Genomic DNA, 25,282 nt, shown 5'->3' with positions numbered 1-25,282 from the left:
ATGAGAAGAAGAGCAGCACCCTGAATGTCTGTTGGAGGAAGCTGTGGAAGGAGGTGTGAAAGACAAAACAGTTCTGAGCCAGGTGCAGAGAAAGAGGTTGGGAGGACAGTAGCTTCTGCCAGGCAATTGGCAGCGAGAGTTTTGATGACATTCAGCTGGCTGAAGTTGCTGAGCTCCTGGAATCACACACTGAAGAGCTCACCGAGCAAGACTTGGAGGCTCTGATCAAATCCTCCTGTGATCAGGAAGCTGGTGAAGAAGAGGAAGACTGCAGGGCCACAGCAAAGCTGACCCTGGAAAAGAGCAACAGGTTCCTCAACCATGCCTCAGAGCTGGCAGATGAAGCAGTGGACATAGACCCCTTCATGAAACACAGCCTGACATTCAGGTGAGGACTGAATGAACTGATTTGGCCCTACGCAGAGGTCCAAAAAAAAAGAAAGAAAGAAAAGGAAAAAACCCTGGAGGAAGAAGATGGCACAGCCAATCCTCTTGGACTTTTTCATGAGAGCACAGCCTGGCACTTTGGGGAGCAGCTGTTAACTGCCTGCAACAGAGGACACATCGTCATCACTGGAGAAGGGCGGCACTGGCACCCCCTCTTCCTCATAAAAATCCCCCAAGCCACCCCACCCACAGCTCCCTTCCCATCCCACCCACCGCATCCCTCCTACCCCTCCTCCTCAGCTTCATGACCATCTGCATGGCTGTCAGGCAGGAAAAGCTTCTCATTAAGATTTCTTGTGTTTTTGTGTGTACCGTATGTGGTTTTTAAAGCGCATTTAAGTGATTTTGAGGGGTTCAAACATTTTCCAGGGGCTCAATCTACTCATTCCTCTTGGTAGCTTTTGCTAATTCTTGGTGACTCCAGGTGATATTTAGTTAGTTTTGGTGATTTACAGCATTTTTTTTAGCATTTCCCCCTTGATTTGTAGATGTTTTTGTAGTCACGGTTCCCCTAACCCTGTGTCCCATTGGTTTCAATGCCTCATGAACCGCGAATTTGCCAACCATGGGGTTTTGCAAGAACATAAGCCTTGCGGTTAGTGAGGGATGACTGTACACCATTTTCCCCATGTGACATAGCCATTAGGCTGGTTCAAATGATATGTTTGTGGCCACACCATATCACATGGAAAGAAGTGTGGGTGTATACATCTTTCCCCATTGTGCTCCCTGCCACTGCATAATCTCATGGGGGTCAATTTGTCTGAACAGCCTATCAATACAAAAATTACATATTTATCTAAGGAAGTGAGAGAGAAGTGTGCACATTCATGCTTTTCACACATGTAATGTAAAGAGGTCAGTGGGTATACTGTTCAGACCATTCAACTGCCACTCACTAGGATGCTGCAATAGTGTTGTGGTAAAAGAAAAACCTACCATTCACCCCGACAGTGGATAGCCTAGATTTTACCAATAGGAGTTGGACAGGAAATTTACCCCACAGATATCCTTGTAATACACAAGCCCTCCTTGTGACAAAAAGGCATAACTCGAGACTCACCTTTGCTAGGTTTTTCCTCTGTGGTATTGGCCAATAAAGGTGCTGTGAGGACATGCATACAGTGTTTGTAAAAGAACCCCAAGAACTCTGTTTTTTCTGTTTTCTGTGAAATAAAGTGATAAATCAATTCACACATACTGCATATCAATAAGTAGGTTTTTAAGAACAGCAGAGAACATACATGATAGCTATGTGAAAACACCTAGATATTTGCTTACATTGGCAGTAGCTAGCATATTTTCTGGATCCACTAAGGTACGCAATAGACCCATCAGTTGGACTGCTCCTCCAAGTTCAGGATCTGTATCACAAATCATGTGTTCTATGATGAGGTTAATGAGTAAGATATCCTGGTTTAAAAAATAAAATTAAATACCAAAGAAGGTTAGTCACAACTAAGATGCAAAACAAGACAGTCAACAGGCAAATCCAGATAAAGGCCTGGATCCATGGACTTGTCTTTCTCATACAGCAGTTTATTATGCTGTATGGCAAACTGATTTTGAAACAGAGAAGTTTCAAAAATATGGAAAATCTACAGGACAATCTGATGTTTGAAGTGGAGGGAAAAACAATACTGCACAACCATACCACAAGCAGCTCTGGGGATGTTGCGCAGAAATTTTAAGATGGGGTCATAACTGATTTTGTGAAGTTTCATACTGGCAAGAATTTGACTTCTTTCATAATTACATCACTAGTTAAGGGACTGTCAAAATGTTACCTACTTTTGGAGAAAGATGACAGGGTGTGTGGGAGCTGTGCTAAGTACCAAGTTGCTCTATATTTTCTTCAAGAATCAAAGCCAGAAAAGGCAGAGATATTCTACACCAGTCTGTAACCAACAACTATAAAATAGCAAGATGCTCCCTCCCTCTTTACAACTTGTACAAGCACCACCAGCTCATCTTGAAGCTTCCTCATTTTCTTGCTTTCAGAGAGATAGCCCATAGTCCCTTATCTAACTGCAGAACTCAAGCCATGCATAGAAGCTTTTTCTAAACATACAAAACAGATGGAAATATCATGGGGAAAGCCTAGGAAAAAAACCCTGTGCCGAATTCACCTGGATTGGTATTGCATGATTTCTAGTTACAAATGCTGTGAACAAGGGCAGACATTAGCAGTTTCAGGACTGTTTCACTCTACCATTTTTGTCATATTTTCTCCACACAAATTGCTCCCAGAGTGTTTTTTGCAGTGATTTCTACAACTTCAGAGGCTTCCAAAGATTATTACATAAAGAAATATTGGTGGGAAATAAGCACTGAGAACCAGTCCTAAGATAATGACCTAACAAATTTAATACTGGTTTCCTTCAGCCTTCTCACTCCTTTGGTGCAATTCCTTTTCCCTTGCAGGCTTTAATCATGTTTTAGTGTTACATCTGTACTAATGCTAACCATGGTTAATGGCACGGAGAGTCTCCAACTTAACTAGGATTTAAAAGCAAGGGTGTCATCAAGAAACCTGGTTAGCATCAGTGCATGTATAACATTGAACATGGTTAAAGCTGGCAAGGGAAATGTATCACTTTATACACAACTATACAAACATCAGTAAAATAATATATGAACTTCTCTCTAAACTGTAAACACTAAAAACAGAATTTTGCCAAGTCATGCATTATCAATGGAAACATAGTGTTTAAAAACAATTAAGGGCCACCTACTTACATCATCATTTTGCTGAGCTTCTTGCATGACAAATTCTCGTACCATAGATGGGTTATATTCAACCAAATAGGAGAATATATCAGTAGCTGCGCTTCGCACCTGTGCATCATCCATTCCCTGATAGGTTAAACAAGAAAAGACTATGCAGTTATAACGGGAAGGCACAATCTAAAAAGTATATTTTGTTGCTTTATTTGGCTAATCATTGTCACACACACACACAGCCTTTAACTAGTTGGAGCATAGTAGGACAGAATATAAGTCAAAATAGTATGTTCTGCAGCAAAAATACTAACCAAATATGACTTTTAAAAGCTGCTTGGAAAGATTTAATCATCATGACAGTATACAGACACAGAGCACTTCCAGGTGGCTGAAAAATAAGGTACAATTTTTTGAAACAAACTTTGGAAACTTACTAGGATGACTTCTAGTGCTGGAAGAATGCCCATATTAGACAATGTTTTGAAAAAAGCATCTCTGTTTTGAGGTTGCAATGTTTGAGAAAATGCACAAAACTCTTTAAGAAAATTTACCTGAAACACAGAAAATAATGCCTTATGTATCAAACAAATGAAGTTATCATCATCATCAAGGAACAGAATGCAGTGACTGCCTTACCAAGGGCATTTTAAATGTTCTTACCAATTCTTGCCTTTTCTCCTCATCTGTAGCTTCATCTGTAAGTTGTGCAAACAGGTCTGTCAAAAATTTTTCATCTTCCTACAAAAATAATCAAGGTTATATTCAGTAACACAAATTAAAGCTAAACCTCTAATATATTCTCTACCCAACACAGATATGAGTAACAATGGTAGGAACAAACATGTACATTGTTATGCACTCCATTTAATAGTGAAATGAACCAGATCTTGTCCACTAATTTTAGGAGACCAGGGATATCATCTATAATCTAATTTCAATGGTAAAAAGTGAATGCTTGCAAACATGTATTCTTTCAGAAAACCCAAACATAACTTTAAAAAACTGCTTTGATGGTTCGAAGATCCACAGACCCCAAAGTTCAGCAGCAAATATGACATTTCCAAACTTCTCAGACTGTTTTTACCACCTAACACTACCATCTCCATTGTTTTTAGACCAGGTTATAGGTTCACTGAGTTCTATCTATATTGAATTAAAAGCAGAGAAAGCCAGAGAAAAATGGCTGCTTACATTTAATCTGCTCCTATTCTACATAGATTGGCTACCCTGTATAACAACTCTTATGGGCCTATACACATGTATCTAAATCTGCGTAGTATTCACATGCAACCGAGAAGGGGAATTACCTCCATTCCTCCTATGTCCTTACACTAGAATGAGGTGCATAGTATTGTAGACTATGCATATAGGCTTTCATATATGCTTAGATCCTATTTCAATTTAGGATACAACACACAGAGACCAAGCAAGCCAGAAAGCAAGGTCAGCAGTCCCAGCAATGTAAAATCCTGTATGCACCCCCCCCGCCCCCGCAAATATATGTGAATTACATTCATGCTGCTTCACGCATTACATCTTTCATACACAGAATGTGCACTGCCTGTTGAGATCACTCGGGGAACAGGCGCTAGTTAATCTGGCAGTGACTTGGGGCCAGACCTTCTCTGTAACCTCCCTGGGACTATGGAACATGCTCCCGATGGAGTAAAAGCCTTTCCATTTCTGTCAGCCCTTAAAAATGGATTTGAGAAGCATCTTTTTAATCAAGCTTTTAGTTGCTTCTTATACTGATTTTATATTTTGTATTGTTTCCAGAGGTTTATATTGTTTTAATTTTGTGCTTTTTAATTGTGTGAACTGTCTAGAGACTTTAATTTTTGGTGGTATATAAATGTGTAAAATGGACATTCAAAAATACAAATAAATGGGTGAAGAAGCCCCAAGATCTAGCATATTAGCACTGCTCTGTTGTCCATTAGGACAACATAAAAGTAATATTGGGCTCAACCATAATGGGAAGAGAGCGGGTCTTGTGGTAGCAAACATGACTTGTCCCCTTAAGTTAAGCAGGTTCCGCCCTGGTTGCATACCAAAGGGAGACTAGAAGTGTGAGTGCTGTAAGATATTCCCCTTAGGGAATGGAGCCACTCTGGGAAGAGCATCTAGGCTCCAAGTTCCTTCCCTGGCATCTCCAAGATAGGGCTGAGAGAGATTCCTGCCTGCAACCTTGGAGAAGCCGCTGCCAGTCTGTGTAGGCAATACTGAGCGAGATGGACCTATGGTCTGACTCAGTATATGGCAGCTTCCTATGTTCCTATGTAATAGTTTGCTGAGTGCATCTATCACTGTGAAAGTTTTAAGAGTCTATTGTATTCTTTATTTCAAGCACCCAAGCATTCAAGTAGTCTAGGTGACAAAGCCCTGTATAAACCACAGGAATTGTATCTGATTTCTCTTCCATTTTTACTGCAGTCATTTTATTGTTATTTTCTTCTTATTCATCTCTTTTAGATTTAGTATCCAGTACCTCAAGCTCTGTTATATGCACTATGTAGTTTCCATCCTCCGCCCGACTCACTGCAAATATTTAAGCATGTTTATTTTTTCCAGCTCCATCAACAGTCACTGGCAACTATGAAGTGCTCACCACTGTGGTGTTCACATCTAGACCACTAGCACTGTCCCTGTGGTTGAAAGCAAGCCTATTCAGAAGTGTATTCAAATCATACCAAAAACTGTTTGCTACGCAGATTAGCTTTGGCAAGCACCAAAATGGAAAAGGAACTGCCAGTATTACACATGCACTACCTCAGAAAGCAACTTTATAACATATGTTCAGGGATCTAGTAATCAGTTTATTCTCCAATTTTCTTCATATATATTCAAAATCTGTCAATACGTTTCCTTTGATCCTACTTCTGTAGTATAGTTACACTCAACTTTCAGCATATGACCTGCCTTTCAGATTTGTCTTCAGTAGGCCCCTTCTGCCTAGTTCTTGGGAATCATCCACACATGATCTGCACTATTCCAAATGCAGTCCTGTCAGTCCCATGTATCACAAGCCATGAGCATGATGTTCCTATTAATATGGCCTAAAATGGCTTTGCCTCTTTTATGCAATAGAAGCATATAGCTGACATTTAAAATATTTGTACCAGCTTTTCTTGAACACGCACACGCATTATACCAGCATATCGCTTTTCTTTCCCATTTAGAACAGGTGTGTCTTAAAGACCCTTGTTTCTCAAGCTTTTAATTAAAATTAATTTAAAACTGTTTAAATGTTTTTATCTTGTGAAATTATTTTGTTTCATTTTGTGAGTTGCTTTTATTCTGTGCAATTTTTTTTGTTTTTATAATGTAATTTGGATTGTATACACAACCTAGAGATGTATATTTTAGGCAGTATATAAATATGATAAAATAAAAATAATAATAAATTTAAAAAAACCTTTACACCAGACCTTTTAAAGTTGTACTTTATTTGATGAACTATCGAGCTCCAGGCCATTCTGACTATCTGATTCTTTGAAATGTTTGCTGTAACTTGTTTTTATATTATCAGTGGATATCTTTGCCTACAACATATTTTATTTATAATAGTTTATACTCCACTATTTTTTAAATTACAACCCACACGAATAATCGCTAACATATATTCCCATTGATAAAATATTTGAAGGAAAGGAAACACACACTTGTCCTCAAAGAAAATGGTTCTTTTGAAACTGGAGTGTGGGAATGGTGCTCAAGTCGTCTGTTAACATTTCAGTTATGGCCTGTTGCAACATTATAACATTTTACTCTGATGGGATGAAATTTAAAAACAAGTTTAGAAAAGGCAAAATACCTCTTAATAATACAAAATCTATATCCTTAATACATTTAGTACTCTAATAACTGAGCAAAGAGGCACCTTTTAAATGTGGTGATTCTCTTTATTTAGCAGGGGGAGAGCCCTATCCATCCCCAGCACAGCATTCTTCCAGTGGCTGTTGCTGGTGTCAATCGTATGTTTCTATTTTAGATTGTGAACCCTTTGGGGACAAGGAGCCATTCATATATATATATATATATATACATATATATACATACATACACACACACACACACCACTTTGGGAACTTTTGTTGAGAAGCAGTATTTAAATATATCCGTTGTATTCTTCAATCCCAAAATACAAAGGGGTTTTCAACAGTAATAATAATTTTCAATATATAGTGTGAGGTTATTTTCTGAGGCTTTCTAATATAACTACTTGTAGCTTACTTGCAACATGGCTATGCTCCACTTGCTGGGCAAACCTTCTGCAAGGTGAAATCCTAGTGACGTCCCCACATTGCTTCTGGGACTTCACCCCCAAGTTTGTGCTAAGCAGAGCTAACTTCATTCAGGCAGAAAAATGCAACTGGGGTGGGCAGGGAGGAAATCGCCTACATGGAGGACACCCAAAACCCCTGGTCTGCTCCCAGTCCCTTAACCCTAGTTAACAGCCAACATTACATTTGCACATGCTCAGTTGTAATTGTTATATTTTCAACTGCCAACAATGCAAAAACAAAAAACAACCCCACCCCCACATACGTGTTACCCAAGAGCAGGGCTGCACAACTTTGGTCTTCCAGCTGCTGGACTACAACTTCTATCATCCCCGACTATAGGCCACTGTTGCTTGTGATGATGGGAGCTGCAGTCCAACAACAGCTGGAGGGCTGAAGTTGCACAGCCTTAGAACTAAAAGATATTGTTTATTCTCTCTTCACTTCAGCCTCATATTTACAACCACTATCCCCTCCAAGACTGGCTAGTTTTTACTTATTGGGTTACTTCAAACCTAACTAGAAACCAGCTTTGCACTATATGACCAAGCCCTGAAGAGCCACAGGCTCTTCTCCCCTGCTTGCATGGCCAGGAATCCTGGTTTGCTTAATCACAGCTTGTGCAAAGCTGGGAACTGTGATTCAATTCTGGTCAGAATGTGAAACCAGACATTTGTTCCACATCACAACTTATTAACCAGGTCTCAGTTGAGTTCACAGCTTCACACAAGCCATGGTTTAAACAAGGCAGAATTCCCGGTGGCACAGGCAGAGGAGATAAGGGCTGGGAAACACATGAACCCCAGTGCTCGTTCACATAGCATGGAAACCACGATTTCCTGTTCCGTCTGAATCTGCCTGTAGGTTACAATCTGCTTATAAATACACTCGTAAGCGTGGAAGCACTTCTGCTTGCTCATGAGTTTTTGAGTGTGCCAATCATTCCCCACCAGCTGCAGTCCCTTCCCCACATTACATTCCACTCCAGAGGGCTCCATGAACTTCTGGAGCAGCTCTTCAGAGAGCATGAGACGCTAAAGTCAGGAAGAAACCTTGTGAGTTTCTTCATTCAATATAAGTTCGAGTGCAGTATGGACAATTTTTACACATATCCAAGATAAACTGAATGAAACTGACTCTTTAATAGGGAATATCTGAAAGGTTAAGGAGCCAGTTTGGATGAGACACCAGCTGCACACGTGAGGAAGATAGGGTCACACTCAGAGCATGCCCGCCCTGAGGACAATGTCCCAAATGTGCTCTCAGGGCATCCTTTAATAACATGAGGGGGTGTTCATCTGAATCAGCCCTTTCCACACAAATACTTGTTTAAATTGGTACTAATACCCAATGTTTTTTCTTTAATGTTTATCACTCCAGATGACCACAACAATTGGTTAAAAAGCTTGCATTATTTAAGCCCCTTGATGATTACACATGTGAAGGGCAGAATACAGAGGTCTTTGTGTATATAAATAGTCCAACATATAAACTGCTTACATCTGTATCCAGCTCCCAAGATCTACATGCATAAATAATATGTTGCACCACTGCCATCCCACCAATCTAGCTGCATCACACCACACCAGATCACGGGGAGAGAGAGAGAGAGAGAGAGAGAGAGGTTTTCCAATACCGTGTACATTTTTCTTCCTTTCTAAACTGGGAGAAATAATGTGGGAGCCTACTAAAGCAGAAAGTCACCTTAAGTGGCACAGTGGGAAAACAAGCAGAAGGTTGCTGGTTCAAGTCCCCACTGATACTATATCAGGCAGCAGTGATATAGGAAGATGCTGAAAGGCATCATCTCATACTACACAGGGGGAGGCAATGGTAAACCCTTCCTGTATTCTACCAAAGAAAACCACAGGGCTCTGTGGGTGCCAGGAGTCAAAATCGACTTGACGGCACACTTTACCTTTACTTTACTAAAGCAGAGCACTAGTGACCATTGGGCCCCCTACTGGCTTGATTCCAAGACTACCAATCTGACTGCCTCTATCCTAGTGATTACATGGAGTCCACAAGAAACTGCAGAGACCATCTACTATTGGGGTGCCCCTTAATAATCTCCCTGTGCATGGGCCAGTGCACAAGGGAGATGGATTTTGGCAACCACCTCCTCCTTACAAGTGCTCTGCGCAACACAAAAATATGTCCCCGAGGGTCGTGCAACCTCCTCAGGATACCAAAATCCCTGGCAAACTCTAGTGCTGTGCAAATAGAGAAGCCATTGGGAGTGCCACTGCTTCTGCTGTAGCACTGGCACTTCCTTAGTCTGGATGTCAATTACTAGAACAAACCAACAAATCTAAAACTAGACTCTACAGCAACTCTGAAAGTTGCCTTTCAGATTCTTGGGCCCAAGAGTCCTCACCTGTGTAGTGGATGACTCATTCATAATGACTGACATCCTGACTAACAAAGCACCAGTGCTTCTGAAGAGTTCCAGACCAACACTGCACTGAAATTTCAACAACCTCCCCTGGAAACGCTCGGTGTCACCTGAAGATATGTCCCAAGGGCTGCGCAATCCTCAGGGACAATTTTTCAGATGATACAGAGCACTTCCTTGAGATGGGATGGCCATCAAAATTTACCTGCACTGCTGGACCAGTAGCAGAGCTGAGTTAGTTCAACTTTTCAGAAGCACTAGTTCTTCTCCCTCTGCTCCAGTGTTTTATTGGTCAGGATATTAGCCAATGCTACTATTACTTTCCTTGTTACACTTTGGCAGGTTTGTGCTTGTTAACATACATATAATGTATGTTACATACATATAATGTTAACATACATATAATGGTAAACAATTAAGAACCATAGGTCTTTAAGACCTGTAACAAGTTAGCTTCATATCGGTGTGAGTCATGTATAGTGAGATCAGTTTTCCCAGATGAAAGCCATGAAGCCCACTCTACACAGCCACATGCCTAGGAACATGGGAAGGCATACAAGAGAATACAGCATAGTTTAGCTTTAATACATGGTGTTTAATGGATGGCTAATTTTAGCATGGCTAATGGTTAATTAGCAAAGCTATGCTAATAGTTGAGAGAGGAAAGTAAAGTATGCAGAGCCTTGGAAATATCATTTGTGGGGGTACTTGGAAACTCTTGTAACAAAGAAGATGCCACTGCGTGATACATTTGTAAGTTGTGTCATGCAAAAAAGTGGAGTTTAGAATAATGGTACTTAGGGAGCCAGAGTGGTGTAGTGGTTAGAGTGCTGGACTAGGACCAGGGAGACCCGAGTTCAAATCCCCATTCAGCCATGATACTAGCTGGGTGACTCTGGGCCAGTCACTTCTCTCTCAGCCTAACCTACTTCACAGGGTTGTTGTGAGGAGAAACTCAAGTACGTACGGTAGTACACCGCTCTGGGCTTCTTGGAGGAAGAGCAGGATATAAATGTAAAAAATAATAATTATTTATTTATTTATTTATTTATTTATTTATTTGATTTATATACCGCCCTTCCGAAATGGCTCAGGGCGGTTCACAATTAAAACAACTTATAAAACAGTAAAAAGCTAAAACAAATTAAAACAATAAAACAGCTAACAATTTAAAACATTTTAAACAAAAATAAAACATTATCCCCAGACCCCAGCTCAAGAAAACATAGACTCAGTATAGAGGAAAAGGGCCACAACTTTGTTAACTATTACACACAGCATGGCAGACTGGAACACCAGGTGATTAATCACCCTTAAAGAACAGTGCGGGCCAATAGAAGCAGGTCAGAACTCTGAAATCCTACCCAGCACCCTACTGGGGGGGAGACACCCTGGCTCGGGAATGGGCAGGTACATCCCACCCAATTCCTTCAAAGCCAACCCCCCCTTCTGTAAGAGAGGGTCTGGATACTTCTAGGCATTCGTCCACCCCGGACCGCACAGCCCAAAGGTTAGAGAAGTCCTGAAGCAGGGTTCATGGCAATCATTCTCCCCGTGCCGCACAGGCTACAAAGGAGCGATTAACCAAACACCCCTTTTACATATCCAAGGGTGCTCACCGATGTTCTAACCCTCAAATTGCCACCCCGCCCGCACTGTTCCTGCCATTGTGGTTGACCTAACTCTAAATACGCACCCAGGACACAGAACGGAGTAGGCGAAAAAACCCCCAACAGTGGCCAATGCGTTGGGAGCAAAAAATTCCTACTCGGCCCCGTCAGGCGGCCAGTCGCTAGACCCGCTCTGCACCGGGGAGGGAGGGAGGGGAAAGCCGCTTCTCCTGTGGTTGCCCGACCCCAACTGAAGAGAGAATGGAAAATGGAGGATGGGGCCGGGATCGGTCAATCCTGGCCGAAGCCCGGCCCTTGACCAAAGAGGTCAAACGGAACCCTTCCTGGGCTTCGCGCAGGACAGGCTGTGACAAACTCCCTCCCATCTGCACAAGGCGGGGGGGGGGGGTTATTAAGTCATTAAAAACACTAAATCAAGTTAAAAATTAAAAAATTAAAAGATTAAAATATATATATATACATACATATACATACATACACACAAACACACATACACATATATATACATATATATATATATACACACACACATATACATATATATATATACACATATACACATACACACATATATACATTTTAAAAGCCCTGAAAGGCCAGGCCAAACAAATATGTTTTAAGGGCCCTCCTGAAGGCCAACAGAGAACTCGAATTACGGATTTCCGCAGGGAGCGCATTCCACAGCTCCGGAGCAGCCACAGAGAAGGCCCGCCTCCGAGTCGCCACCAGACGAGCCGGTGGCAACTGGAGACGAACCTCCCCAGATGACCTTAATGTGCGGTGGGAATCGTGCAGAAGAAGGCGCTCTCCAAGGTAACTTGGACCTAAGCCGTTCAGAGCCTTAAAGGTAATCACCAGCACTTTGTACCTTGCCCGGAAACATATCGGCAGCCAGTGTAATTGTTTCAAAATAGGTGTAATATGGTCTCTCCGGGTTACCCCAGAGACCAATCTGGCTGCCGCATTCTGAACTAACTGAAGTTTCCGAACAACGTACAAAGGCAGCCCCACGTAGAGCGCATTGCAATAGTCAAGCCGGGAGGTTACCAGCTGGTGCACCACTGTTTTGAGGTCATCCTCCTCAAGGAATGGACGCAGCTGTCGAATCAGCCGAAGCTGATAGAAAGCACCCCTGGCCACGGCCTCCACCTGAGAGACCAGGGTGAGGCCTGGGTCCAGGAGTACTCCCAAGCTGCGCACCTGCTCCCTTCGGGGGAGTGTAACCCCATCCAGCACAGGGAGATCTAACTCACTCCTCAGATTCTGAGCCCCCACAATGAGCACCTCCGTCTTGCTTGGATTCAGCTTCAATTTGTTCTCCCTCATCCAGCCCATTACTGCCTGTAGGCAGGCATTTAAAGACTGAGTGCCATTTCCTGAAGATGAAAAGGAGAAGTAGATTTGGGTGTCATCAGCATACTGATAACACCCAGCACCAAATCCCCTGATGACTTCACCCAGCGGTTTCATGTAGATATTAAAAAGCATTGGTGACAGAATGGAGCCCTGAGGGACTCCATATAACAGCTCCTGCTTTGAGGAGCGACTGTCACCAAGCTCCACCATCTGGGATCTGCCCGAGAGATAGGAACGGAACCACCGCAAAGCGGTGCCCCCTATTCCCAACCCCTCCAGGCGACCCAGAAGGATACCATGGTCGATGGTATCGAACGCCGCCGAAAGATCCAGGAGGACCAACAGAGTCACACTCCCTCTGTCGATTCCCCGGTAAAGGTCATCCATCAGGCCGACCAAGGCTGACTCAACCCCATAGCCCGTTCTAAAGCCAGTTTGAAATGGGTCCAGATAATCAGATTCCTCCAAAACCGCCTGGAGCTGGTTAGCCACCACCCTCTCGATTACCTTGCCCAGCCAGGGGAGATTGGAGATTGGCCTATAACTATCCATCACTGAGGGATCCAGGGTAGGCTTCTTAAGAAGAGGTCTAACTATTGCCTCCTTCAAACAAGAAGGCACCCTCCCCTCCCCCAGAGATGCATTTATGATATTAACCAGGCCATCTCCAACAATCTCTCCGCTAGATCGAAGCAGCCAGGTCGGGCAAGGATCCAGAGAACAAGTGGTAGGCCGCACCGCTCCAAGCAGTCTGTCCACGTCATCAAGAGTCACAGATTGAAACTGATCCATCCTAACACTGCAAGAGGGATTGCTAGATACCTCCCTCCCGGACCCTGCAGAAATAGTGGAGTCCAAGTCGGCCCGAATACAGGATATTTTATTTGCAAAGAACCCACTAAAGGCGTCACAGCAGAGTGTCTCCGGGAACTGATTTGAGGCAGAAGGAGCAGAAATTATACTCCTCACCACCCGGGATAATTCTGCCGTACGTGAGCCCGCAGACGCAATTCGCGCCGACCAAAATTGTTTTTTTGCCACACGCACCGCCATTGCATAGGTCTTCAAATGGGTTCTATGCTGCATCCTGTCAGATTCGAGCCGAGTTCTCCTCCACCTGCGTTCCAGTCGCCTACCAAGCCGCTTCATCCCCCGCAACTCTTCTGTATACCAGGGGGCCATCTTAGAAGCAGGCCTGGAGGGACGCTTAGGAGCAATAATATCTACTGCCCTGGTGAGTTCTCTGTTCCATGTTCCCACCATGGCCTCGATAGAATCACCGGCCGCACCAACATCGAAACCCTCCAAGGCCTTTTGGAAACCTGCTGGGTCCAGGTTTCCAAAATAATAATAAAATAATAGTAGATGGAATGAGGCAGGGAAAACACAGAGCAAAATATCAAGTAGGCTGGTAAATGTCAGTCAGCCCCTGTAAAGAAATTTTTGGCAGAAATGTATAGAAAACCATAAGCTAGGTAACTGACCAGATAAACCTCTATTTGAAGCCACAATCACTTATGACCCAGTATCCCAAACTTCATACCTTTTCCAGACACATGAAACATTCAACGAGCATCCTGTATTATAGAAAGAAATCCCAGACTTACCTGTAGCATACCAACTATTTCTACTTTATTAAAAAAGATGAACGAGTGAAGCGTTGATAACATATTTTCCTCAAATACCGAAGGAGTAGGTAGAACCATGTCTTGAATATACTGTACTCTGTATGTCTGGTGTATTTTTTGTTTCAACTCTGGGTCAGATATTGGAATAACTTCTTTAAATTTTGCAGTTTTTGTCAGAAATTCCCTGTGTTTTCGTGACTGTGATAAAGAAGGATCATATTCTAGGCATCCAATTACATCCATTATACATTCCTCAGAAAACATGACTTCAAAAAGAGCAGTTCTGTTCAAAAGGAAGATTCCCTTAATAATTTCATACAAATGGTGTAGTCCTTCAATGTTCTCCAAGTCCTCACACACATGAAAAATTTCTAAGAGCTTCTTAATATAGCCTTCATTTTCCAGTGCTAAAGCAAGTTTTTCACGACGAAGTGGGGAAGGCAGTGAAGATGCCACAAGTTCCGCTATTTCTTCTAGTCGACTTAATTCACAAGATGGCAATTCTAGACCTGGTGATGACATATCATCAAAGCGTTCCTCTTCAGATTCATCCACCAGGTCTTGAGTAATGTCCACTGAAGGGTCTTTCCCTTGAACCTATTAAAAGCAAGAAAATGACTAGAAGCTAACTTTCCAATTGCCACATACCTTCTAATACACACAGAAGTGTGGCCATAAAGAAATCCAAGCATGTTTATTGTAAATTTATCTTAAATGCCATATGAAACAGGAATTGCATTAGTTCATGGGAAATAGGAAGGCTCAAATATTAAGTCTGCTAATAAATATATTAGCAGGTGTAGGATAATTTGCAAGAGTCGGTCTGGGTGGGGTGTTCAGCTACAGACCAACAATGGCAGCAAATACGTACAATGCAGGAAGTGCAAGGATTGTCTTCAAACATTATTAGCCCATACTAAATGAAACTCGCACTCCAAATACATGGTGCAGTCACTAACAAATACTATGGAAATCTGGTAAAGAAAACTTCCATACATTCACTGTATACTATTCCAATGTCCTACAAATTAGGGACTGGAAACATTTGCAGACATGTTGCCTCTGGTACCATCCCAGACAGTAGTTGTTGTCTAAGCTTTGATTAGGAGTTTCAATACAAATTGAACAGAGCCATCTTGCCAGTCCATCAATATGTTTAAATGGCTAAACAATCTAGTGATTCAAAACCAACCAGTGTACGCTTTAACTATTTTTAACTTGACAATGTGACCCCCTTAAGGACAGTGGACCATTTTTAGCCGACTTTCCTTAAGGAAAGTAAGCTTATGAGATCACCCAGGGTCAGGGGGAGGGGAGAGTCCCTATTTGGTACCAAAATTTGGTACAGTTGTAGGGACACAAAGGGACCAGGGATGTGCACGGAACCAGTTCAGAGGCCCTTTATGGGCCTCCGAACCAGTTCGACAGTGGGCAGTGTCTAACTTTAAGAGCAGGGGAGGGTGCACTTACCCCTCCTGCTGCCAGCAGCTGTTTCCCCCCAAGCCCATCAGAGCGGCAGCATACCTCCCTGCTGCCCTGTCGCCCAGATATGACCAGAAGTCTCCGATGTGCTGGTGCACGCAGGCGCGGAGACTTCCAGGCAATTGGGTGGCAGGGAGGTATGCTGCCACCCTGATGGGCTTGGGAAAAAAGGATGCCGGCAGGGGGAAAGTGGCAAATGAATCCTCCCCTACTCTTACATGAGCACACCCGCTGGCTACGAGCCTCCCCATCGTGGTTCTGTGCACATCCCTAAAAGGGAAACCTCTATGTTACAGTTTATGATGAAGTCATGCACCCTGACTCAAGATGGCAGACGTGTAAAGATCTGAGGCACAAGTGGACTAACTTGTGGACCGCCTAACCAAATTCGCTACAGCTGTAGGCTCTCAACGGTGGTGTTTGTGATAGTGAATGCTGATTCAAGGTATTGGATGTGTGAAAATTTAAGGCTGAAGTGGGCTAACTTGTGAGGATGGTAAATATCAATTAAGATTATAGTGAAAGATAATTCTTATCAGGAGTCCTGTTTTTATATTGCCTGCAAACAAGTGTTTTAGATGTTCTCTTCTCTTCTCAAAATCAGAGGATGCACTATGCAAAGTGTTTAAATAAGATTAAAGCCTCCAAGGAATGTGGCAATACTTTAGTGTTGTAACTGGCATGAATGATGTTTAAACATTCAAGAGAGAAAACTTACCTGACATATTTTTTCCCATATTTCATCACATCCAGCTTTTTCTTGAAAGCTAAGTGCCAGGTCATAATTCTCCGCTTCAGACCACACAATTAGTGTGTCCTTGAAAGATGAAAAAGCATGTTTAATTGAGCTATATTTAACTGTTTAGAATGTTTTCTAATAAAATTCTAAAATATCCAATTCAGGGCTATGGCCTGAAGGCATGCAAAGCAACAACCTTGCTGAAACTAAGCAGATCTGGGTCTGAACAGTGTCTGGTTAAAACACCTCCCGGGAAACCCATGTATGATGCCTCAAGTTTCAGCATGAAAAAAAGTGGAATAGAAATGTAAACATCATACCTGAGGTATGAAGGATAGAATATAACCTAAGAATTCTCATACTTGATAGCAAGCTAGGTGGCGCAGGAAGGTTTATATGGCACAATGGCAGCATGTATACAATGCTGGTCTTTAGCACCTGCAATACAGTTGCTATTGATCCATCTATGGCTTATGCATCCAAACTTTTTTTAAAAAGCCATTTTTACTAATGCTATCAAAAATCCTGCAAGCAAGTTGTTAAATTACGAAGGATAACTGTATAAGGTATGTGATGTGTGAAACTGTAGTACACTATGATTGTTATATCTGCCTCTCCATAACAAATTGATAATTGTTTTTAATCTTCATTTCAGAGTCTGTGGGTACTTCTGGACCCCAACCTCCCCCTGATTTCTCAGGCTGAAGAAATGGCCAGGAGTGCTTTCTATCAGGTTTGTACGATTTGCCAGCTATGTCCATTTCTGGAGATAAAAGATCTCCAAACAGTGGCGCACATGCTGGTAACATCCAGTCTTGACTATTGCAATGCGTTCTAAGTTTATTTTATATATTTAAAATATTTCTATATCACTCAAAACTTGTGTCGCTGGGTGGTTTACAATTAAAATCATTTAAAACATTAAATCAATTAACAAGTAAAATCATTTAAAAGATTATAAACATTTAAAACCCAGTATTAAAATTATTTAAAACTATAAATCTAATTAAAAGCCTGGGTGAATAAATGTGTCTTCAGTATCTTTTTAGAAGTTGCCAGAGATAAGGAGGCTCTTATTTCAACAGGGAGTGCATTCCAAAGTCCAGGGGCTACAACGGGTACTGTTTCCTGAGTAGCCGCCAAACAAGTAGGTGGCAGCCACAAGTGAACCTCTCCAGATGATCTTAGCAGGCAGTGGGGCTCATGGCGAAGAAGACATTCTCTTAAATACCCAAGGCCTAAGCTGTTTAGGGCTTTACAAGTAATGACCAGCACCTTGTATTTTGCCCGGAAATGTATTGGCAAGCAGTGCAATTTCTTCAACACATGAGTAATATGGTCTCTTCTAGATGACCCAGAGACCAACCTGGCTGCCGCATTCTGAACCAACTGCAGTTTCTGAACTACGTACAAAGGCAGCCCTACACAGAGCGCATTGCAGCAATCCAGCCTAGAGGTTACCAGCAGATGTACCATCATTTTGAGATCGTTCATCTCAAGAAATGGACACAGCTGGCGTATCAGCCAAAGCTGATAAAAAGCACCTCTGGCCGCTTCCTCAACCTGGGACACCAGAGAGTTCAGAATCCAGAAGCACCCCCCAGACTGTGTACCTGTTCCTTCTGGGGGAGCATGACCCCTTCTAGAACCAGCAGATCAAAATCATCTCCCGAGTTTCAACCCCACATAATAAGTACCTCCGTCTTATCTGGATTCAGCCTCAGTTTGTTACAGGTTGAGTATCCCTTATCTGGACTGCTTTGGACCAGAAGTGTTCCAGATTTTTCCAGATTTTGGAATATTTGCATAATGAGATATCTTAGGCATGGGATCCAGAGTGCCAAAACAGACGCCAACAGAGCAGGCTTCAAACTGGGCATGGAGTGGAGGAGGGGGGCTTTCCCTTTTCCCTCTAGCACCAAAGTGAGAACATCAAAAACATTTAAAAGCTTCACAATAAAAACAGAGCCGCAACTAGAGAGAATTACAGACAAAAACCCTGTCACTAACAGCCTTCTGAAATAAGTAAGTTTTGACTGCATGTTTAAAAGCAGCGAAATTGGGAATCTGTGAGCGAGTGAGCTGAGGCTTTTTTTGTTTTTTTATGACGCGGTGTCCGGATTTTTGAGCATCCTGGATGTCCAGATAAGGGATATTCAACCTGTATCCTTCATCCAGCCCATTACTGCCTCCAGGTAGGTATATAGGGAAGTTATGCCTTCTCCTGATGATGTTGACATGGAGAAATAGATTTGGGTGTCATCAGCATACTGATAGCACCCTGTACCAAATCTCCTCATGATCTCTCCCAGTGGTTTCATGTAGATATTAAACAACATCGGAGACAATACAGAGCCCTGAGGGACACCATACAAAAGTTCAGATTTTGAAGAACAACAGTCTCCAAGAGACACCATCTGGAATCTGCCCATAAGGTAGGAGCGGAACCACTGCAAAGCAGTGCCTCCCACCCCCAATCCTCTCAGATGTTCCAGAAGGATACTATGGTCAATAGTATCGAAAGCCACCGAGAGATCCAAAAGGACCAACAGAGTCACACTCCATTAATTTCCAATTGGAGATCATCCATCAGGCCGACCAAGGCAGTCTCCACCCCATAGCCCGCCCAAAAGCCATTCTGAAATGGGTCTAGATAATCAGTTTCCTCCATGACCATCTGGAGCTGGGAGGCCACCACTTTCTCAATCACCTTGCCCAACCATGGAAAGTTGGAGACAGGCCTGTATTTATTTAACTATGAGGGATCCAAGGCAGGCTTCTTCAAAAGCGTTCTAACGATTGCCTCCTTAAGAGCCAGCGTGGTGTAGTGGTTAGCGTGCTGGACTAGGACCGGGGAGACTCAAGTTCAAATCCCCATTCAGCCATGATACTTGTTGGGTGACTTCTCTCTCAGCCTAACCTACTTCACAGGGTTGTTGTGAGGAGAAACTTAAGTATATAGTACAACGCTCTTGGCTCTTTGGAGGAAGAGTGGATATAAAATGAAAGAATAAAAATAAAAACAAAAACATTAAAAAAAAAAATACAAGGAGGCATCCTGCCCTTCCTCAGTGAAGGATTTATAATCTCTACCAGGCCCTCTACAACAGCCTCCCTGCCAGATAGTATAAGCCATGTCAGGCAAGGATCAAGAAGCAGGTGGTAGGCCGCACCATTCCAAGCAACCCGTCCACATCCTCAGGAGTCACGAACTGAAACTGATCCAGGGTCATCACATAAGCGGAGCTGCTAGACACCTCGGCATCAGACTCTGTAACAATTGTGGAGTTTGAATCCAAGTTGGCACGAATAAGTGAGATTATGTCCACAAAGAACTCATTAAAAACCTCACAACAAGTAATTGTTGGTTCTGATTCAAGGGGGAAGGGGCACACATTAGCTCCTTCACGAACCTGAGTAACTCCACCAGACGTGAACTTGCGGTCACAATACGGGAGGAAAAGAATTTTTTCTTTGCCACACGTATCACCTAAGCATAGATCTTCAAATGCTCTCTATGTAATAATCTGTGGGATTAGAGTCGAGTCTCCGTCAGGCAGCAGGGTGATTGGTACACCAACAAAAGTCCCAGTCTATCTCTGGTTCCTAAACTTAGGTATACATATTCAATATGGTCAGACACTTTGACAGGGATCCTGGCAAGGGAGATGGTGTTCTTGTAGACCACAGCCACTCCACCTCCCTGCCCACTTCCCCTCCCCTGCTCCTCAATGGAGTACCCCGGAGGAAGAAGCCGGGACCAGACTGGGCCACGAGCCTCCACCAACAAAGTCGCCGTAATACATACCAGATCAGCCCCTTCATCCAGAATCAAATTATGGATGATTTCAGGTTTATTCTGGACTGACCTAGGATTACAAAGGAGCAAGACGAGGCTCTGTGGGTGGTTAGCATTGCTTTCCAACGTCAAAGAGCTGACAGGACAGACAGAAGGGGATACAGCAATTACATTTCTGATTCCCCTTCCCCAGCAATAGCCTGCTGACCTGTCAATGTTACTACTTCTGTTCTCCACCACCACTGGAAAAGCTGCCCCATAATCAGCAGACACACCCCGTCTCCCCATCTCCAGACACACCCAGACACATTAACTCAATTCACCCAGGATTTCAAAAAGAAGTCGAGTTCAAAATACGCACCCACCTCTACACACCCATGAGGGACCTTGGGCCAAACAGCCTGGACCTCGCCCTACCCTGGAGTGGGTCCCCAAAAGGGGTGACCCCCTTTGGTGCCCGCCACCACAGGCAGCACTCCTATAAAAGCCCAAAGCTGGGCAGGTGACCCCAGGAACTACTGAGTCACCCAGGAGCTGGTCCCAGTCCTGAACGCACTTTCTCCACAAATGTTACATAGAGGCAGCAGGCCACAACCCCACAGGGGAAGTAGGAGCCGGTAGATAACAGCAGAAGGAACCAACAGCACCCACCTGGCCTCTCACCCCAGGCAGCACTGAAGGGGGAAGCAGCTGGACGCTTTTTTACCTCTGCTAGGCTTCTAGCAAACTGAGGACACAGGTAGCACTCCTATAAAAGCCCAAAGCTGGGCAGGTGACCCCAGGAATTACTGAGTCACTCAGGAGCTGGTCCCGGTCCTGCACACACTCCCCAAAGATGTTACACAGAGGCAGCAGGCCACAGCCCCACAGGGGAAGCAGGAACAGGCAGGTAATCGTGGGTGGAAGGAACCAACCGCACCTACCTGGCCTCCCACCCAGGGACTCTACGTTGGGCTGCCTGTGTACCTAGTTCAGCAACTGCAGTTAGTACAGAATGCAGCAGCCAGGTTGGTCTCTGGGATGACCCGAAGAGATCATATTACACCCATTTTGAAAGAACAACACTGACTACCGATAAGTTTCCAGGCAACATACGAGGTGCTGGTTATTACTTATAAAGCCCTTAACGGCTTGGGTACAAAGTATTTAAGAGAATGATTTCTTCATCAACCCCACCACCTCTCAAGATCATCTGGGGAGGTCTGGTTGAGGATGCCACCAGCTCTGTTGGCGGTGACCCGAAATCAGGCCTTTTCTAGAGTTGCCCCAGGATTCTGGAACTCGCTTCCTAATGAAAAGGAACATTGGGTCTTACCCATGAAGGGTCCTTTTTCACCGTAATCAGAGCCCATCCTTTAGATAGGGTATTTCCTTCATGCTATCAGAATCGACAGGAAGTTATCACAGCAGAGTTTTCCTGGAGGGTAGGTTGATCGCTAATCCCCAGTTCTGACTGTCGTGCTGAAGGATGCTGTGAAAAACTAGTGGAGAGAGAGCTCTGTTTTGAGGTTAGCAATACGAATGATTTTTTCTAAGGTTGGGAATGGATTAGGTTTACCCCTGCCAACGGATAAGCCCATCCGTGTGACGTCGTCCTTTGGCTCTTAACCAACTCAGACCCCCCTTAATGACTATATTCTGGTTGTTCTTGAGCGTTGATATCTACTAATATCTACTAATTTTTACTAACCGTTGTAACCCCAACGCATCTATATAGTACACACATATACACACGAACTAACCCAGCTGATCATAGATTCAGTGTTGACCCCCAACTATGATTATTATTATTCAATATTAAATCTGCTTCCGCGGGCCAGGGTGGATGGGCTCCGATTACGGTGAAAAAGGACCCTTCACAGGTAAGACCCAATGTTCCTTTTCCCACCGTAATCGGATCCCATCCTTTAGATAGGGACATACCCAAGCCGGATGAACAGTAGCAATACCTGGGTGGGTTGCAGAAGTCGCGAAAGTGTGCTAGACAACTTGCTGGAGAACAGTTCGGCCAAAAGCCGTCTGCTCCTCATGGAAGGCTGAGATCTTGTAGTGTTTTATGAACGGAGTGACTGAGGCCCACGTTGCTGCCTAGCAGATAGTCTGAAGTGATGTTCTGGTTGAGAAGGCTGCTGAAGTGGAGTGTGTTGTAATGCCTCTTGGGACCAGAATCTCAAGAGTGTTGTAGGCCAGTATGATGGTCTCTCGTATCCATCTCGCCAAGGTGGCCTTTGACACCTTATTTCCCATAGTTGAGGGATTGTAAGAGACAAAAAGGGACTCCGTCCTGCAGAAGGTCCTTGTCCTCCTGATGTATGTGCGCAGAGCCCTCCTGACATCCAGGGAATGCCAGGATTTCTCCCTTGGGTGTGATGGTTTTGGGCAGATGTAGGGGAGTATTACTGGCTGTGACCTGTGAAAAATTTACTTTAATTTACTTTAAAGAAATTTACTTTAAAGCAACTTTACCCAAAGTTTACTTTGGGTAAGAAGGTAGGATCTAGGTATAGGGTCACTGCCTCCTCCTGAAAAGCGCACAGTTCCTTTCGAACTGATAGGGCACTAAGTTCGGACACCCTGCGCGCAGAAGTGATAGCCACCAGGAATAGCAGCTTGCCTGTGAGTATTCTGAGGGAAGACTCCTTTAGTGGTTCGAACGGAGATCTTGTAAGTGCGTTGAGGACTTTGTTCAGGTCCCACGACGGAAATCTTGGCCATGGCGGTGGAGCCAAGTTTGATGTGCCTCTCAGAAAATGCCTGATGTGGGGGTGAAGAAGTATTGAGCCTTTTGAATTTAGCTCGAGTATGGAGGCCAGAGCTGAAGTTTGCCTTCAGAGGGTGCTAGCCCGCAGTACCTGGTCCAGTCTGTCTTGTAAGAACAAGAGTACGTCCTGAACCTTTGCCGTAGTAGGTGAAATCTCCTTTCTTCCGCACCATAGCGAAAAAGCCCTCCAAGTGGTCTGGTAAATTCTGTTGGTGGATGCCCTCCTGGAAGCCAAGATTGTTGTCTGTACCGTGTTGTCGTATCCTAGGCCCGCTAATACTTCCCGCTCAACGTCCAGGCATAGAATTGGAGCCAATCTGGATCGGGGTGTAGGACAGGACCCTGGGATAGTAGGTCTGGTCGTTCTGGGAGGGGCCAGGGTGGTTGTACTGACCTGTACTGACCAGGTAGGTCGACGAACCACGGCCAGTGTGGCCACCGGGGAGTGATTAGGATGCTGTATCCTAATGCTCCTGCTGTATCTTCTGGATCACTCTGGTTATTATCGCCGTGGGGGGAAAGCATAGAGTAGGCTCTCCGGCCAGCTGGTAGTCAGGGCGTCCGTTCCTTCTGCCTGTGGGTGATAGAAACGTGTCATGAAGCGTGGTACCTTCCTGTTTTCTCTGTTGGCAAACAGAGCCACCTCTGGATGGCCTAAGATGCTGGTCATCCTCTCGAAGATCTCCTGGTTCAGTGACCATTCTGCCGCATCTACCTGTCTCCTGCTGAGCCAGTCCACCCTGTGGTTTGCAGCGCTGCTGAGGTGTTCGGCTGTTATGGACAGGTTGTTTCTCTCTGCCCATGCAAAGAGTCTGGCTGATTCCTGCATAAGTTGCCTGGATCTCACTCCACCCTGGTTGTTGACATGGGACTTTGCCGTGGTGTTGTCCGTGCGAATGTGAACATGCCGGTGTCTGGTATGCTGTCAAAAATGGAGTAGCACCAACCATATTGCTCTGAGTTCCAGCAGGTTGACTGATCTTTTGCTTTCCCATGCCACCTCCCCTGTACAAAGAGATGTCCCAGGTGTGCTCCCCACCCTTCCAGACTTGCATCTGTTGTTATAGTTATTCTGTTTGGGATGTTGAACGGGTGGCCCCTGGATAGTGCCCTGGATCTCCACCAATGTAGTGATACCTGTACTGTGAGTGGGATCCGGATAAGCATTTGAGAGCGCACTGCGATGTCGTCCTGGCGAGGAAGCAGTAACCACTGTAGACTGCGGGAGCGCCACCTGGCCCAAGGGGTGCACTCTATGTAGGCTATCATGGAGCCCAGTAGTGCTGCCAGTGTCCTGATCTGGCAGGCATCCGCTTCCAGTACTGAGGATATGAGCTGGCAGATCTTCTCCTTCCTTTCTGGGGCTAGGTCATGTCAAAGACTGCCCCCAGGAAAACTCTGCTGTGATAACTTCCTGTTGATTGATAGCATGAAGGAAATACCCTATCTAAAGGATGGGTTCCAATTACAGTGGGAAAAGAGAGTTTCCCCTTCTCTCAGTGTTTTTAAGGAACTAAAAACATACCTGTTTAGTCAGGTTTTTAGTTTATAGTTTTAAAGTTTTGGTTTTTAGTTTTTATTGTATTTTAAATTGTTTTAATTATGTTAATGTTTTAATGGTTTTTATATTGTGAACCACCCAGGGACTTTTTGTATAGAGCGGTATATAAATGCACTAAATAAAATAAATAATTTGCTGTTCCATGTCACTCATAACTTTAAAAAGCCCCTAAAGTTGTCTTTTTGTTTCAGCTTCTATTCATAAGATGACCCTTACCTGTGATTGTTTTATCTGCCTTTTCTAAATATTCTTCTGCAGTTCTACAATATGCTTTCATACAGGAACATAGATAGACCCATACATAATACTACAAATCTGGATTACAGAATTAGATAATGGCAGTATATACTTACTGCTACAATATGCCATTTTATTTTCAACCACTTCTTTGTAACTATGTTCAATTTTCCCCAGTTCTGTCACACATTAAAAATCTGAAACAAGAGTTGTTTGACTTTGCTCATTATCTATTTATA

General features: G+C 43.7%; 1 protein-coding gene across 9 annotated transcripts in view; it reads right to left on the bottom strand.

The window, feature by feature from the left end:
• Positions 1-25,282, bottom strand: part of PPP4R3A (protein phosphatase 4 regulatory subunit 3A) — a 58,415-nt gene that overhangs the window by 23,002 nt on the left and 10,131 nt on the right. For 7 of the 9 annotated variants that reach the window (XR_008311050.1, XR_008311052.1, XR_008311051.1 and 4 more), the window contains exons 3-9: positions 16,665-16,763; positions 14,444-15,061; positions 3,832-3,909; positions 3,606-3,722; positions 3,187-3,303; positions 1,729-1,860; positions 1,511-1,613 (exon numbers count right to left, since the gene is read on the bottom strand). Coding sequence is in view for 5 of the 9 variants with exons in the window: in XM_053269583.1 (XP_053125558.1) it covers positions 1,511-1,613; positions 1,729-1,860; positions 3,187-3,303; positions 3,606-3,722; positions 3,832-3,909; positions 14,444-15,061; positions 16,665-16,763 (1,264 nt within the window). In the remaining 4 variants the exon portion in view is untranslated. Of the gene's footprint in view, positions 1-1,510; positions 1,614-1,728; positions 1,861-3,186; positions 3,304-3,605; positions 3,723-3,831; positions 3,910-14,443; positions 15,062-16,664; positions 16,764-25,159; positions 25,241-25,282 lie in introns of all 9 variants that reach the window. The other 2 variants (XM_053269613.1, XM_053269633.1) reach the window with 2 other exon arrangements.

This window comes from Hemicordylus capensis, chromosome 1 (assembly GCF_027244095.1).
Source record: "Hemicordylus capensis ecotype Gifberg chromosome 1, rHemCap1.1.pri, whole genome shotgun sequence".
NCBI lineage: Eukaryota > Metazoa > Chordata > Lepidosauria > Squamata > Cordylidae > Hemicordylus > Hemicordylus capensis.
Note: the sequence above shows the minus strand (reverse complement) of the source record. Positions and strands in the feature narration are given on the sequence as shown.